This window comes from Rhodotorula paludigena (assembly GCF_050403205.1).
Source record: "Rhodotorula paludigena JCM10292 DNA, Rt_paludigena_JCM10292v1_ctg5, whole genome shotgun sequence".
Lineage (NCBI taxonomy): Eukaryota > Fungi > Basidiomycota > Microbotryomycetes > Sporidiobolales > Sporidiobolaceae > Rhodotorula > Rhodotorula paludigena.
In genome coordinates this window covers 168,000-184,180 of record NW_027481453.1, presented here as the reverse complement: position 1 = coordinate 184,180, position 16,181 = coordinate 168,000, and the positions used below count along the sequence as shown (strand labels likewise).

The 16,181-nt window shown below is 62.2% G+C and overlaps 5 protein-coding genes across 5 annotated transcripts; 2 read left to right on the top strand and 3 right to left on the bottom strand.

The window, feature by feature from the left end:
* Window positions 1-107: 107 nt before the first annotated feature.
* JCM10292_007448 (Zn(II)2Cys6 transcription factor) lies at window positions 108-3,105 on the top strand (the record flags this gene model as incomplete). The annotated part of the gene is made up of 15 exons (XM_076646537.1): window positions 108-266; window positions 329-344; window positions 422-434; window positions 492-520; window positions 595-664; window positions 727-919; window positions 982-1,104; window positions 1,165-1,433; window positions 1,493-1,613; window positions 1,672-1,683; window positions 1,743-2,233; window positions 2,296-2,358; window positions 2,415-2,530; window positions 2,589-2,750; window positions 2,807-3,105. The coding sequence occupies 15 exons, from the start codon at window positions 108-110 to the stop codon at window positions 3,103-3,105; spliced, it is 2,136 nt and encodes a 711-aa protein (XP_076507779.1).
* Window positions 3,106-3,667: 562 nt separating this feature from the next.
* Window positions 3,668-6,933, bottom strand: JCM10292_007447 (uncharacterized protein; the record flags this gene model as incomplete). Its single annotated transcript, XM_076646536.1, has 17 exons — window positions 3,668-3,701; window positions 3,790-3,926; window positions 3,988-4,041; window positions 4,100-4,182; window positions 4,246-4,300; window positions 4,364-4,480; window positions 4,557-4,599; window positions 4,660-4,780; window positions 4,841-5,128; window positions 5,194-5,288; window positions 5,385-5,471; window positions 5,536-5,693; window positions 5,755-5,848; window positions 5,903-5,970; window positions 6,032-6,380; window positions 6,439-6,748; window positions 6,921-6,933. The coding sequence occupies 17 exons, from the start codon at window positions 6,931-6,933 to the stop codon at window positions 3,668-3,670; spliced, it is 2,106 nt and encodes a 701-aa protein (XP_076507778.1).
* A 328-nt stretch (window positions 6,934-7,261) lies between these two features.
* On the top strand, window positions 7,262-9,067 carry JCM10292_007446 (flavin-containing monooxygenase; the record flags this gene model as incomplete). Its single annotated transcript, XM_076646535.1, has 5 exons — window positions 7,262-7,582; window positions 7,655-7,987; window positions 8,044-8,315; window positions 8,376-8,586; window positions 8,651-9,067. 5 exons carry the CDS (start codon window positions 7,262-7,264, stop codon window positions 9,065-9,067), a joined length of 1,554 nt encoding a protein of 517 aa, XP_076507777.1.
* A 112-nt stretch (window positions 9,068-9,179) lies between these two features.
* Window positions 9,180-12,384, bottom strand: UBP14 (ubiquitin-specific protease UBP14; the record flags this gene model as incomplete). Its single annotated transcript, XM_076646534.1, has 11 exons — window positions 9,180-9,679; window positions 9,741-9,896; window positions 9,961-10,145; window positions 10,202-10,891; window positions 10,949-11,058; window positions 11,129-11,247; window positions 11,312-11,506; window positions 11,563-11,704; window positions 11,770-11,916; window positions 12,006-12,214; window positions 12,312-12,384. 11 exons carry the CDS (start codon window positions 12,382-12,384, stop codon window positions 9,180-9,182), a joined length of 2,526 nt encoding a protein of 841 aa, XP_076507776.1.
* Window positions 12,385-13,370: 986 nt separating this feature from the next.
* Window positions 13,371-14,331, bottom strand: JCM10292_007444 (uncharacterized protein; the record flags this gene model as incomplete). Its single annotated transcript, XM_076646533.1, has 6 exons — window positions 13,371-13,488; window positions 13,553-13,612; window positions 13,678-13,760; window positions 13,832-13,965; window positions 14,026-14,078; window positions 14,228-14,331. The coding sequence occupies 6 exons, from the start codon at window positions 14,329-14,331 to the stop codon at window positions 13,371-13,373; spliced, it is 552 nt and encodes a 183-aa protein (XP_076507775.1).
* Between the last annotated feature and the right edge of the window lie 1,850 nt (window positions 14,332-16,181).

Sequence of the window (16,181 nt, the reverse complement as noted above, 5' to 3'; positions counted from 1 at the left end):
GCTGTAGCCATCGAAGTCCTCGAACGAGCCCCTTCTTCGAGAGATTGCAAGTGACGAGCTCCTCCTCCGCGGACACGCCGCCTCCCTCTTCCCCACTTCGCTCCCACATGGCGTCGACGTCTGCTGCGCTCGACGGGGACTACATCGGGTCTCCCAGCCCGCTGGACAACCACCCGGGTGATCCGAGCAAGGGCAAGAAGAAGGAGCGCGACGACGACGATGCCGACGACGGCGATGCTCCGGCAAAGAAGCGCCGCAACCGCAAGGTGCGTGCAGGCCTTCGGACGGAGTGCACAGAGATCTGCTGAGCCCGACTGAACCCGCGCAGCCCGTCACCTGCGCCCGTGAGGCGCGCACTCGCCGTGTTTGCCTCGCTGGACCCCCGCTGACTTTGCTCCGCTCAACTCCGCGCTCCACACAGAGTGCCGCCGCCGGTGCGTCCTTCCTGCTCGTCTGGCGTGGAGAGCTGGCTGACAGTCTGCGGCCTACAGCAAGCTCAAGTGCGACCGTGGCTACCCTTGTCCGTCACCCTCGTTTGGCCTGCTCCCGCGGATCTTCCGCTAACTATCCCCGTCGTGCCGTAACTCGCTGCAGGCGGCGCTTGCCGTGACCGCCAGGAGGGCCACCTCTGCGAGTGGGAGGGCGCTATCCGCCTCCCGCAGCCGTGCGTCAGGTCGTCCTGCCACTCTGTCTCCCCTTCCGCCTAACCCTCGCCGTTTCGCGCAGGCACCTGACCCGTGACGCCGAGGCACAAGAGCTTCGCATCCAGCTCGACAGGCTCGAGACGCTGCTTGGCGGACTCGGAAGCAACCCGGCGCTCGCTGCCGCCGCTGCGGCGGCAGGAATCGGCCCTGCAGAGGGCGGCGCACAGGCTGGAGTTGCGGAAGAGAACGCTGCAGAGGCGCTCGGCCTCCTCGCGGTGCGCCGCGCCGCAATCCTTGCCATGATAGGAGAGACTGACTCCTTGCTGCGCTGTTGCAGGCCAACACCGCCACGGGCGTCGACCGCTCGCCTATCGCCCAGTCCGCTGTGCATCGCGTGCAGGTCATGGCAGCCGCCGATAGCCTCACCAACCTCGTCAACTTGCTTCCGGTCAAGCGCGAGGTGTGTCTTTCGCTATCGTTCGCACCAGATTTTCGCCTGACCATGAGACTCGCTTCCCAGCTCGAGGTCCTCATCAATCGCTTCCTCGACAGCGAGATCAACTTCCTTCCGGTCGTGCATGTCCCGACCTTCAAGCAGCGCGTGCAGGCCGTCCAGTACGCCACCCTGGCGCAGACGCCTTTCCTCCTCGCACTCTTCTTCGCCATCGCTGCTGTCGAGATGGCCTGGCAGCTCACCGAAATGCTCATCGCCAAGAAAGCCGTCGGCGAAAAGGACATGGCGTCGAGGCGCTTCTTCGAGGCTTCACTCGAGGCGCTGAAGATGGGCGGGTGCGTGCTTCGTGATCTCCTTCTCGCCGGACGCCGTGCTGAGCGATTCGTATTCTCAGCTACCTCGAACAGCCGAACATCGACGTCGTTCGCACGCTGCTTGTCCTGCACCGCTTCGCCGAGATGCAGACCGATGAGCGCGCGCCCTTCCTGCTTGGCCAGACGATCCAGGTCGCTCAAGTGCGCTCTTCCCTTCACTTGAGTGCGCGCTACATGACTGACGCATTCTCTACTGCAGAGCCTCGGATTGGTAAGTCGCAAAAGATCGTGAAGGGCCGTCGATGTATAAAGCTAACACATCGTCCACAGAACCGTGACCCTGCCGGCGTCGAAGGCTTCACGCCGATTGACGTCGAGGACCGCCGCCGCCTATGGCGCTCGCTCGTCGCGCTCGACTGGCTCGACTACTCGCCGCGCCCGTGCGCCATCATGCCCGCGCAGTTCGACACCCGCGAACCGATCAACGCGTTCGACCAGAACATCACGCTCCAGGGCGTCAAGGCGAGTGAGCGGTTCGACCTCACGCCGGCACTCTTCACCAACACGCAAAGTCAGCTCGCCATCGTCGGCCATACGCTCAACGAGTATGTCTACGCAGTCAAGCCCTCAGCGCCGCTGGCGTGGAAGTTCTTCCTCGACCAGAACACGACGCTCGGCCGCCTCCGCTCGAGCCTCGTCCCGCTCGCCTGGAACGGTGACACGGTCGCACCGCTCGAAGCCAAGAACTTTGCGACGGACCGCTTCCGCGTCTTCCTCCACATGACGGCGCTTCAGCTCGTCATTCGCCTCAACAGGCCATAGTGTGTACCGCTCTTTCCCTTCTCGTTTTTCCGAGACTCACTGCACGCATTTGTATTTACAGCCTCACGCGCGGCCTGGCGGACACGCGTCTCAAGGAGGGGCGGACCCGCTGCGTCGAGGCTGCGTAAGTCCTCCTCAGCATGTCCGCTTCGAATTGACTGACTGATCCGTCGTACACAGTCACCAGCTGATCGGCCTGTGGCTCAGCTTCCGCGACGAGAGCACCATGAGCCGCTTCCAGTACCCGCTTTTCCACTGCCTCAACGGCCTCATCCTCGCCGCGGTCGACCTTTTCCGTGAGTACACCAGCGGCTTCGTCTCTGAACCGCTCGGAAGTGCTGACTTTCCCTGCAGAGGATCCGCACGGTCCGCACTCGGAGAAGCACCGCCGCTTGATCGCCGTCGCAACGGCACGCCTGCAGACGCGCGAGCAGCGCAGCCGCCTCGTCGGCGAGGTCCTCCGCGCTCTCAGCATTCTTGACCGCAACACGGCCAAGGTGGATGACTTGATTGAGCGTGCGTCAATGACTTGGCTCGCAGTCCGGACATGACTGATGCGCCTCTGTTGGCAGCGGCGGTCATCTCGCCTACTCCACCTGCTCCCCTCGACCCGTCGACCATCTTCGCTGCTCCCTTCCCCGTCTCGCTCACGGCCGACCCCTTTGCCCTCACTCGCGCCGCCGCGCTTGCTGAGCAGGCGGATGAGCCGCTCGGTGAGCTCGCGACCGTCTGGCTCGCGCTCGCCGACGGGTACAAGAGCGTGTATGCAGTGCCGGACCACCGCGAGTGGCAGGAGCTGCTCAAGGCGTCGGTCGGACCGGCGCAGGGAGGCACGGCGGCGTGGAGCGATGGGATCGACCTGTTCGCGTGAGGCGAAGGTGGAGGAAACGGGGCTTGGTCGGCGATGTGCTCTAGCTTTGCGCAATCAGTAACTTCGTGTTGAATGCCTTTTGCGCTGCGGTGTGACATGGCTGTTCCGATTAAGGCCGTGTCGACAGGACTCGCGCCAGACGAAATGGGGAGAGCAGCAACTAAGGACCGCTCGGGCCAGCTAGGAGAGTGGGCAACAGAGGACACGAGCGGAAACATGTGCGCGTCAGGGGGTCGAGTCATGCAGGCAGCGGCGGAAACGCAGCATCAAAACGAGAATCAGGCGAAACGAAAGCACAAGCCTGAGTGGCAACAAACCAGATCCCGTCCCATCCTGGTTGAATCCCTCTCAATGCGGGACCTGTAGTCTGTAGACCGATCCATAGGACTATCATACGTGCCCGAGAGAAGGAAAAGTATTCGAGGCGAGGGTGAGGTAACTAAGAGGAAAGTCAAGAGGGAGTAAGGGTAGCCGCGGGTGGTACAGTACAAGGATGCCGAATCCGACTGTCCGTAAGAAGAGATACTCGTGATGGGCCGGTGGTCGAAGGCAGCCGGCGAAACTACCAGCGAGGGGGAGGTGCGCGGATGGCGTATCTGCGAGAGCCGCACGGGTCAGGCTGCCGTCTTTTTCCGTGTTGCTCCTCGACTCGGACCAAGAAAGAGAGCAAGGAACGAAACGCACTCCTTCGTCGTACCGCTACCCTGGCTCTTCTCGACACAGAGGGTGAACTGCAGGTCATCCGACGCCGTGTCGTAGTCGGCCATGCAGTAGTTGCGGCGGCCCATGACCGTGTTTGACTTGGGCTTCGAGCCGTCGGTCTGCGGAACGAGGCGCGTCAGTCATCGAGAGAAGCAGATGCGGAGGCCGGAAGGGACATACGTCCTCCTCGAAAAGCGGGATGAGCTCTTCGTCCGTGTCGATGTAGTGCAGAGTCTGAAGTCATCAATCGGTCAGCATGATGGTCAACGAAAACATCTCGCTGGAAGCGTGCCTTGTGTCGCTTCTGGCCGAGCTTGGTGACGAGCCAGATGACGGCAGGGGGAGGAGGCGTGTTGACGATAGCCGACGAGATGACTGACGGCGAGCCACGCGAGTTAGCGGAGCCGGAACAGTAATGCGCACACTAAGCAGACGTACTCTGCAGCATGTACTTCGGGTCCTTGGCGGGCGCGACCTTCTTCGTGGAGCAGAACTGCGACAGGCGAGAGAGATCAGCGAGCCACTCGCAAACGACCATACATCTACCAATGCACACCTTCGAGTTGGCGGAAGCGTGCACGTCGCCCGACATGATCGAGATGCGGATGTGCTTGCTCGTCGCCATGTGCTGGAAGCGCTCCATGAGCCAGTTGCGCTCCTTCTTGTGGTCGCCCTGTCACGCGTATAGCGCGTCAGTATTGCTGATGTATGGGTTGGCGCGAGAAGCGAGAGATGTCCCGCAGACTTACGGCACACGGGTGATCCGCCAAGTCGTCCTTGAGTTCAGCCTCGCTGCGCACAGCGACTGGTCAGGATCGCTCGCGAGTGATTTCAGTGGGAGGACAAGCGCACGCGTTGAACTTGTTGACGGCCGACGGCATGATCTTGGCTTTCGCGAGGAGCGACATCGGGTTGAACTTGGACTCGAGCACCGTCTCGATCGCCGTCATGCGCGGGTAGGCGATCGGGACACCTGCGACAGACCGCGTCAGCTCTGTGTGACTGATACACGAGCAGCCCAGGGAGGACGTACCGAGAAGGACGACGAGGTGCTCGACGCCAGCAGGGAGGGCGTCGACGGCGCGCTCGCACCGCTCGTACGTCGTCTTGCTCGCGAGCTGGTCCTTGCGGCGCTCGCCACGCCAGTCGATCATGAGGATGTACATCTTGGGCCCGAGGTACGAGAGGAACGAGTGGTTCGGGAACGGGATGAAGGCGCCGTCGCCGCCAATGATGAGCGACTTGGACGGGTGCGTGTTGACGTGTGCAATGCCAACCGCCGTCTCGGGACGGGTGCCGTCCATCTCGTCGACGATGAACACTGGGCAAGTCGAGTACAAGAGATGGTCAGACGGAACGACTGAAAGCGGAGCAGGCGAGACGTACTCTGGAAGAGGAGGAACCACTTGTAACCCGCCGCACCGATGGCGCTGAAGACAGGGCTCTGTTGCAAGTCGTCGGGGTAGCTTCCAAAGCCGTCGCTGCAAATGCAAGAAGAGGTGCAAACGCAGGAGCGAGGAGATCGGGACGAGAAGTGTGGTCAGCGCGATCCAAGAAGGAGGTAGGGGCATGCGCACATCATGTCGTGGTCGTCGAGCATATTGAGCATGGGGATCTTGCCGACCGCCACGCCAAACGCGCCGCCGCGGAACCAGGCGCAGTACCTGCACGACTTCTCCTCGTCAGCACCCAGACATGTCTCCAGCAAGCCGGGGTCGAGCAGCGCACCAGTTGAAGAAGAAGCGGTCGAGCGCGAGCTTCATCTCGTCGGTAAGCGGCGCAGCAATCTTGACGCTGACGTCCGTCTCGGTGATCCACGGGGCGATCTCGGGCTCGCGCGTGAGCGGGTCGCAGTAGATCTGGTCACCACCGCCGACCATGACGTGCTGAGAGGAAGCACCAGGCTGTCAGGATCTGAGAAGCAGGAGAAGATGAAACAAGACGCACAATCGGCTTCTCCTCGTGCTTGCGCAGGACGTCGCGCCAGAGCGGGTCGGGTCCATTGAACGAGTCGGTGTCGACGCCGGACGAGAAGCCATTGCTGTGGGTAACAAGTCAGCCACTGCAATACGCGGGCACGCAGGGGTGTACGCACCAAGAGTGGTACATGACGCGGAATTCCTGGTCAAACGCCGGCACCCAGAAGGAGCTTTCCGGCCCACCCTGCGATTAGAAGCGCAGATCAGCAAGCTGCACGGGTGTAGAGAACGGCGGAGTGGCGCACATTGAGCGAGTAGAAGATTTCCTCCTCGCGCTCGCCGAGCGGGATCTCGATCTTGAACCTCCAGAAGGTCTGGCCGCCCGCGACCGAGTAGTACGTGTAGATCTGCTGTCCGTCGAGGCGGAGCGAGTGGACGCCCTCCTCCTTGCCGGCGCCACTCGGGTCGCGGCGCGGGAGCTCGGAAATGTGCACGTTGGCGAGGCGGTCGGCGATCGCGCCCGACGTCGCGTCCCACTCGAGCGCGAGCTGCGGGCGCTGCGAGTAGTCGGACCCGCCGTCGGACGTGACGATCATGGCAAAGCCGTGCCAGACGTTGTTGACGGTCGTGTCGTAGCGCAGCATGACGCCGGTCCTGCGGACGCAGCCTCGTCAGACTTAATTCGCAGGTTTGACGTGATGCCCGTACGCACATCATCTGAAGCTGGGGCTTCATGCCGCGGATGTGGGGGCGGTCGAGCGGCTCGACGGTCGGGACGGTGCCCGTGACGGGCTTGGGACCCGGGATCTCGTCTGCATTGACAACAGTGGCGGGCGGGCGGTACCCGACCTCCTGGTACGAGCCGGCGACCGACTCGTCGCGGGCCTCGGGGACGGAGACCTGCTGGCGCAGCTCTTCGCGATTCTGCAGGGGCTCGGTGGCCTTGATGCCGTGCAGGCCGAGTTTGCCATCGCGAGCGGCTGCGCGCTGCTCGAGCTCTGCACGGCGGCGAGCGTGGAAGCCTGTGTTTGGGCGAGGTCGGGCGCACGAGGTGCGGGAGCGGCCAAGAGGTGAGCGGAGGCAAGGGCGAGTCCGAAGTTGGAGGAAGCGAAAGTGTCGGGGGGCAGCGCGAGGCAGAGTGCGGGTGAGTGAGGCTGTCCCCGAGGCACGTGTCTGAGTGGGGAGTGCGCTGACCTGGTTCATCCATCGGAGTGTGCGGGGCGGTGCAGTGCGGACGATGAGCGCAGCGATGAAGTGCGGCGGCGAGGTGGGGCTCAAGCCAATCGACGCGCGGGCAGGGAGCAGCGGGACAAGCAGTAGCTGCGAGGTGCACTCGAGGTAGCTCTGGCTGGTCCTGTCCAGCACTTGCACAGAGCGCGAACGCAGACCAAGGACGACCGACCGACGAGTTCGCTCGCCGATCATCGTCCCGCTCGCTCGGATCCGCTCCCACGCGGCACGCGCCAATCGCTCGTCGCCCTGAGTCTCTCTGCACTGCTGCCAAGCTACCCTGCGTCGAGCTCGCGGCCCCAGGCATGCCGCACAGCTCACTCAAGCGCCGTGTCCTCGTCATGGGCGCAGGCTCATCCGGTCTCGCGGCTGTTCAGCAAGCCCTCGAGGCTGGTCTCGAGCCCGTCTGCTTCGAAGCGCGCCCTGGGATCGGTGGAGCATGGCGCTACGACCCAGAGCCCGGCGACAAGATCCTCGACTGGGACGACGACGGATGGTGCTCGCCTCGCTGCCCGGGAGAAGGCGTCGTCGAGTCGAGTCTGACGAGTCCCATGTACCGCTCGCTGCGCACCAACGTCCCGACTTCGCTCATGCAGTACCGCGGACGCCCCTTCCCGCCGACCACGGTGCGCTCCCGGCCCTTCCGCGTACACACTCTCGCTCGTCCACTTCGCTGATCGTACCGCCCATGCTCACAGGGCCTGTACTGCGAGCATCAGCAGGTGCAGGAGTACCTGGAGGACTTCGCCGAGCCGTACTTGCCCTATATCCGCTTCAACACTAGGATCGTCTCGCTGCGACACACCCTTCCTTCCGACGAAATTGCGGGTCCCGCACGGCGATGGCTCGCCTCGTTTCGCTCAACGGCCACGCAACATGCGCCCGTCGAGTCAGAGACGTTCGATGCTGTCTTTGTCGCCAACGGACATTACGCGCGGCCGTACATCCCGTATGTCGAAGGCTTGCGGTCTTTCCCAGCCGAGATCTCACACTCGCGTTGGTACCGCGAAGCGGACCAGTACAAGAACAAGGTTGGTGGCCGGTCCTTCGTTCTGTACGCCCTCTCCTGACGCCTTCATTACTTCAGACGGTCCTCGTCATCGGCAACAGCGCATCCGGCTATGACATTACGCGAGAACTCGCCGCCTCAATCTACGACCGTCGACAAGACGACCCGTCAGCCGAGCTCCCGCGGATTTACCAGTCGGCGCGCAGCCCGCCCGCGTTGGGCATACCGTGGGACGCCCCGGACGCGCCGCCGTACTCAAAGGAGGTCCAGACGTTCCCGCCGATCAAAGAGATTGCGGGCAAGCACATAGAGTTCCAAGATGGGCGGTCAATAGACGATGTAGAGGTCATGTGAGCCGCGCTTCATTTGCGTCCGCTGTGCACCGTTTCTGACGGATTCGTCTCTCACAGCATGTTCGCAACTGGCTACCATTTCTCCTTCCCCTTCTGCGACCCTTCGACGGCGCCTTTCTCCTCGCATCCGCTCACGTACGCGCCAACCAAGACGGGCGAGCGCGGCCCACCATCGGCCGCCGGCGGGATGCGCGTTCACAACCTCGACGACCGGATGTGCTTCTACCTTCCGGACCCGACACTGGCCTTCCTCGCACTACCCTACCTCGTGCGTTCACTCATCACGAGCCGCGCTCTTCGACGTGCCCACTGACTGCACACACGCATCGCAGACGATCCCGTTCCCGCTTGCGCAGCTCCAAGCGCGCCTCGCCGCGCTCCACTTTGCCTCGTCCTCTCGCCTTCCCGCCCCTCTCGCCTTTGTGCCCGACCCGTCGACTGCCGACGAGCACACGGGCGAGCCGGACGGCGCGCCCGAGACGCGCAAGCCCGTCACGTGGGGCCATCCGAAGCAGTACGACGAGATGGACCGGTGGATGCGCGAGAGCGGCGATGTGCCCGTCGCCGAGGACATGGAGGCCGAGGTGAGGATCTTGCAGGGCTGTGGAGGAGCGACGGGGAAGGCGAATGGGAAGGAGGAGGACGGAGGGCTCACAGGCGAGAGGAGTCCTTACGGGCTGACGAGCCAGGCGGAGCGCGACCTGCGAGTCGGCGCCAAGGCACTCCGGAAGGCAGTGCTTGGATACTGAGGCAAAGAGCTGCTCTCGTAGAACGATAGAACCTTCTCAGCCATCTCTGCTGCTCTCTCGGTCGGTCGCACTATCTGAGAGTGCTAGGCATGCGATGGCAGAAGCGCACTGCCTACTGTACGCGCTCGAACACGTACACGTATGCGAGCTCCTTGAGCTTGTCGGCGGCCTGCTCGCCCGCGTCGGCGCGCACTACCTTCTCGTCATTGAACAGGACCCACGCGCCCTTCCCTTCGCCCGTCGGGTCCGCCTGGCCCGTCCATACGTGTGCGACGTAGTGCCCCGAGTGCACCGACGGGCCCTTGTGCGAGATGAACGCCTTGAGGCGGTACTGCGCCGGCAGGTCCTTCGAGCCGGGCAGCTTCTTTGCGCCTCCTGCAGCGCCCGCAGCGGCCGCCGGCGCCGAGTCGGACCCGTCGTCGTCCGGATGCGAGAAGAGCCACTCGACGGCGCGCTCCATGCTGCAGCTCGTCTCGCGCAGCGCTTTGCGCGCCTGCGCGGGCGTAAAGCCCATCTCGCACACCACGGCGATCTGGTCCTCGGTCGGCTCGCCTCCTGCAGCGGAATCAGCGGCGGCGGGACCGGCAGCAGCAGGGAGAGGGTCGTCGATGTCTGCATGCGGAACTCGCGTCAGCTTGGCTGCTCAACAGGACGACGTCGAGTGCACACGCACCCGGGTCCTCCATATGCTCGAAGAGCCAGTTCATCGCCACTTCGGCACCGTTGTGGCCCGTCGCCAGAAGGGCGCGCTTTGCGCGGATCTCAGGGAAACCCATGCCAGTGAGCTGGCCCATCGCCTCGGCGTCGAATTGCGGCTCGGCGGGTGCGTCTGCGCAAGAACGCACGCACGCGTGAGTACATTGTCGATTTGAGTGTGGACTGAATGTGCGCACCCTCCTTATCCTGCGGCAGTTCCTTCTCGCTCTCCTGCAAACCCTTGCCGAAGTAAGGGCTCATATCGAGCCCGGTCGACGGCACAATGAGCGGTACGTCGACCTTGCGCGGCACCCAGTTGTCGAGCTGGAAGCGGGCAGCGTTGACGAGCAGGACGTCCGGGAAGGTGGCGAAGCGGGTCGACCTGCTCGCCGCGAAAGTCAGCATCTGTACGAGGGCGAAACCAGGAACGCTCCGCACTTGACGGCCGTGACCTTCTTCTCGCACGCAGGACAGCTGTACTCAATTTCGGTCGGGTTCGTGAAGTTCTCGAGGCAGCCCGTCAACTCGACGGGCTCGTACTCGACCTTACGCTCCTCGTCCTGCTCGTACGTCGTATGCGCCGCGTCCTCGACGTCCATCGTCTCCCGCTGCTTGACAGGCACCGGGATCGGAAGGAGCTCCTGGTCCTGCGTCTTGTACCGCACGCCGTGGCACTCGGTGCACTCGAGGCGCTCCTCGAGTGCGAAGCCAAAGATGCCGGTCTCGTCGGTGCCGGCCTGGCGCGCCGCACGACGGATGTACTCGAGCAAGTGGACAACGAACTCGCCGGCGTCCTGCTGCCGCATGGTCGAGAACTCGGCGTGGTCCTTGCCGACGAGGCTCTTGAACATGGAAGGCTTGATCCCCTCCTGGAAATGCACGCGCGCCTTGTCGTCCTCGATCGCCTCGACATCGCTGCCGGCGAGCGCGTCGGTCGCGTCGGGGACGTGCGGGACAGCGTAGCGACCCGAGAGAAGGCCGTCGGCGATCTTCGACATCTGGCATTCGAAGCAGGTGGCGGGCGACGCGCTCGTGCAAGTCGAAGGGTGCGTGAAGAATGAGGTGAGGTAGCGGTCCTGGAAAGCGGGGAGCGAGAAGAGGGATTGCAGCGACGACGCCATGTAGCAGCTGGAGGTGACCATGTTAGCTTAGTGAGATGGATGGTGATGTTACACCTTCACGCACCTGTTGCCAAGGTTCTTCAGGCCAGTCAAACCCGGACCGAAGAGCGGCTCGAGCTCCTTGCCATCGGCGCCAGTCATCGCAAAGTCGAACGTCAGGTTCTGCTCCACTTGCTGTGGGAGGTGAGAGGGGCGCGGCATGAGCAAAGTCTGCTCGATCCGACGACGGAGAGGAGCGACGAACCAGCTCGGTCATGCTCTTCTCGGTCTTTTTTTGGTCGGCTACCTCGATGCCAAAGTTTCCGAGGTGCTTTTCGATGTCGGGGTCGATGCGAGCATCGTCGCAGGCGTAGCAGTACACGTCTGGGGTTTCTCTCCGGTCAGTACTGCGCTGTCGGGTCGAACGCAAGCGTAGCAAGACACGCACCGGCTGAGCCGTCAGGCTCAATAGTTCCGAGCTTGACAGCGACGGCGTGCCCCGTCTCTTGCGTATGCTGCAGTGCGTGTCCATTTCCGCCGCCGCCGCCATACTGTTGCCGCCCGCACCCGAGCGCGCCGCAGGTGAGGCACAGCCACAGGTTCGAGGTCAAACCGCAGCCCTCAACAGCGCACGATGCGAGCCCTGCGGATAGATGGGTGAGATCCGCGGTCGACAGACCAAAAAAGGCTGAATCGTACCGGATGGCTCGAGCTTCTTCTGCTCCGGCTGCACCAGCTCGCGCGTATGCGCGCAGGGCACAATCTCCTCTTCCCACGCCTTGACCTCACTCTTCTGTGCCGAAGACATCGAGCTGAGCACAGCTGCGACGAGACCGTTGAGCTGGAAATGTCATCGGTGTCAGCCGTCTTGGCAGCGTAAGAAGCACTGAAACCCGCTGCACACACCTTGTCGTCAACTTCGTCAACCACGACGTACGAGGCCGAGCCGCGCTCGCCGTCGTACATGCGAACTTGGGTGTGGAAGTTGTACTTGTCCTCCTCAGGCAGCTCCTCACGGATTGCGAGCTTCTTGACGGGGGGCTCGTTTGAATCCTGTGAGCACAACGCGTGAGGGGACAAGTGAGAATGAGTGAGAGGTGCCCGAGCAGCGCAGAGAAGCGCGAAAGAAAGGCGAAACGGACCCGCTTGGCCCGCTTCATCTCACTTGCAGGTTTCTTGCGGCGCTGAATGTTGACGACGACACGGTGACCTGTTCGCTCAAAGTGCAAGCGGCCGTGGGCGTTGCTGCTCTCGACGCCATTTAGGGCGGGAGGGCACGAGCCGTTGAAGCAGTGCAGGCAGACGTCAATGCCTGCGTGCGAGTCGTGCGTGTCGAAGCACTGGGTGCACTCTGCGTGGTGGCTTTGTATCAGCCTTCGTCGAGGAGAGCAGGTGGCGCAGGTCGGCATGACCGGGTCGAGGTGGGGAGAGGCGACAGACACACGCACCTTCACGGTAGACGGTCTGCGACGGCCGAGGGGCCGAGAGGGAGCTCAGCAAGTCAGCAGTGACAGCTACCATCGCTGGGATCAGTGAGCGGTGTGAAAGGGACGAGCAGGAGGACGAGCGAGACCTCCTCTGACGCTGACCCTGCCTCGACCGACAACAGACGTGGTCTTTGTGACCGGCAGCGAGTCGCAAGCTGACCGTGCTCTGCTTCCGCTGTGCTCTGCCTCTCTCCGCTTGCCCGTGCCGTGTTCCTGCTCATGGCTTCCTCCTCCAGGCGACGGTCTCCCTCTCCATCGTCTCAGCCCCTTCCGCAGGGCTGAGGCCTGGGGGTCCTTGTAAAGCTTCTGCGAAGAATACGGTGCATGGAACGCTGAAACTCATTCTGCTTCCCGTCGCCGTCGGATACCTGTTCGGATGCATCGTCTCTCCCTTGTCTCTCTCTGTCTCGCTTCCTCGGCTGCCGGGCTGGCAGCATTGGCAGATCACGAACAGTATACCGCTTGTCTCACACCTTTCAACCCTTTTTGTTCGCAGTCATTCTTCTCGACATCGCGGAGTAGCATTCCCACGCACTCCATCTCCGGCCGACTGTTCCGAGTCTACTTTCGGGCTAACCTGACGCTCCTGTGCCGCGTCTCTGAAACGCAAGTAGCGGGATCATATGCGGGTCACCAAGCCAGACCGCTTTCTTATACGGCCAGCTCGTGTCTCTCTTGTCCACGGCAATCTGCCGCTCACTCCTTGCAAGTCACAATTGATCTTGAGCCCAACGTTCGCGAGTTCGATGCGAGACTTGACTCGTTCGCTCATTGCACCTGACTTGTTTCAGTCGGAGAAGGCAGAGGAAACGAGAGGACGACGAGAGGTGCAGGGCATCTAGCGTCTGTGCCCGCCGCAAAGCCTTGTCCACCAGCGTTGCAGATGCGCGTTCATCTCCCGGACCGTGCCAAATGATTTTGTCTCATCATGTGGCGAAACAAGGCTGTCCTCGGCTTGCAGCATGGCGAGGTATTGCTTGCGGCCGAGCTTTAGGTTTCCGGGCGCAAAACAGGCAAGGATCAGTGACAAGCAGCAGATGATGTGTTGTGAGCGCGCACGTAGTGGTTCTTGCCTGGTCCGCGCAGATCGTCCAGCAACTGCAGGTAGTCGTTGTGCACGTTGAACTCGTTGTACTCCCTGCGGGTGAAAGGATAGGACAGTCAGGGGAGGAACTGCGTCGTGCAGAAGCTTTCTGGCGCACTTTGCAGACGTAAATGGAACGCCAAGGAGATCGGCAGAGAAGACGTGGAGGTGCACGGGTCTGGTCGGAAAGGTCGAGCAAGGTTAGCAGAGGACGAGGAAAGAGGGCAGCCCTTCGCGACGCACCCCTTCTTGGAAGCCGCGTGGAAGCCCATATGAATCTCCCATTCGAATCCGTGCTCCTCGCGCATGGACACCCGTATGTCGCGCTAAGAAGGCAGCAAGTGTCGGGCAGTTAACACAAAAGTCGCTGACAAGGTGTAATGACCGGCTCACTCACCTCAACAGCATCCGCCTCAGCAGCAAAGATCTCGAAGACCTCCTCAGCATGCACCGAGTCGAACAATTGCTGAAGCGAGTGAACATCAGACTCGGGAATTGCCGTTCCGCGCAGGTGACCCATCGAGAGACGCGCTGTAGACCGGGAGGGTCAGCGGCTATCAGCCATCCAGTACTTAACGTGCTTCTGCATACGTAGGAGCAGCTTGTGGTGCATTGCACGGGGCTTGATCGGGTTGATGACGAGGCTGTGACCTCGAAGCGGTCAGCGAAGACACACAGGGAAGTCACGGCCACCTATCGCGCCTCTACGCAACATGTGGGTCCATGGAGGTACCCTCTGCCGCCTGAGCTGGCACGCAAGACGCAAGCGAAGACGCAGTGGTCTCAGACGTACATGCTGTCCGACGCGGAAGAGAACCGGCCAGGCTGGTAGCGCAGTGCTTCTTCCGGGTTGTCGATCCTCGCGTAGACCATCAGAGAGCTGTCAAGTGCTGTCATCGAGTGCTGCTATGCGAGGTAATGGGCAAATGCAGCCAGGTAGGACGAGTCGAGGCGTCGCCCGTCGACTCGAAGCTGTCGAGGACGCAGCGGCGAGGCTGCGACATCTCGTCGCTCTCATCTAGCGAGCTGCGATACGATGAGTTGCTCGATTGCTCAGAGCCTGCCAACCGAGATCTTGCTGCAAATTGCTCGTCAAGAAGCGCTCTCACCGCGCACCACCACGAGCTCCAGGAAGTACGCCTTCAACCTTGTCTGCCGCGCGTGGTACGCGCCAGGCTGCGAAGCCTACTTCTGCACCTTGAGCTTTGGCCCCTCAGAAGCTGCCGCACTTCTCGCTGTCGACCTACGCCGCTCGCCCAGGCATCCCCTCACCTACGTCCGCCGCATTTCCCTCACACTCGACAGCGAGCCTTTTGGTTGGGACGAGTACGATGAGGGCAGACATCATCCCTCCGTACAAGCGGCACAACTCGTCCGTCGCCTTCGGCCTCTGGCGCTCGATCTGACGAGCACGAGCAGCTCAGGCTCCTCATTTTTCTCCTCACTGGGTACTCGCGCGCCTTTTCTGACAAGTCTCACTGTGGCCTGGGGCGAGACTGAGCGCGCCATCTTCGAGCGTCGCGACGATCCAGTCGCGTTCCTCGATTTTGCGCTCGTCTGGCAGCTGGTCCAATCTTGCCCTCTCCTCACCCGACTGCGCGTGCGCGGGTGTGAGTCCGAGTACCATGTTTCAGGCGTCCATAATCTCTCTCCGCCGCCCTCTGCCCTTGCCGACCTCGTCGTCGCCGTGCATGAGGACCACTACCTTTCGGACCAGGTCCTTCGTTCGATCGTCTTTTCGAACTGCGAGCTCGCCAAGCTGCGGTCCTTGCGGATCTGGCTCAAACATGAAGGTCTTGGGTCAATTGAGGCGCTCAGGCATTCAGCGAATCTCGTCATCTTCTGCATCGACCTTGACGAGCCCCACGAGCTCTCGCACGTCAATACCGGCGCGAGCAGCGACGGCCTCATCCGCCTGTTCGATCTGGTTTCAACGCTGTCCTCGCTTCAGCAGGTCGAGGTCTCTCTAGAGGAGTCAGCTTATCGCCGTCGCTCCTCACGCATCTCCCGGGCGAGCCTTTGTCGCGTCTTTCAGGTGCTTCCGAGTTCCATCCGCCATCTCCGGTTCGACTACGCCTTTTCCTTGCCACAGCAGCTCGCTACCTTCGTCCAGAATGAATTGCACCATCCGTCCCTGAGGACTTTGCAGTTTCTCCTGCCGAGCTCCTCATCGTCCAGGGAAGGGCTAGTCGAGCCCGTCTTAGTGTGTCGCTGAGTGAGCAGGTAACAATCCGTCCATTACCCCTTTGTCCATGTAAAACTGACCAGCGTTGGCCCACAGGTTGCACTGTAAACCTCCATCGTACTGCTGCCAGTGGACTATGGTACCGGCACAACCCCTGTCTCGCATCAATGTGACCAATTCTCTGCCTAGTTCTGCTTCTCAATACTTGTAGCTTGCTTGGAAAACTCTTCCGGCTCTCAGACTTACCGTCCCCATACTTAACTGTCCCTGAGATCGAGGTTCGTCGCAGGAGCGAGGCACGAGCGGAGGCGACGCACAAGTTCAGGGGAGCAGCGGCAGCCCCCGCCTCCTTCTCTCTCCCTTTGTCGGGTGGGCTTGCCCTTTCAGGGAAGGGCCGGTGTGTTCCGCGGCGCGCAGGCCGCGCAGATGCCGCACAAAGAAGCCGCTGGCCTTTTGTCCCGGAGCGAGGAGGAGGGGGGTCGCTACCCTCTCCGCCCGCACTCGCTCCCTTCGCTCGCTCCGGCGTCGCGTCGTACTTTGCAGCTCCAGCCACTCTAGCGAG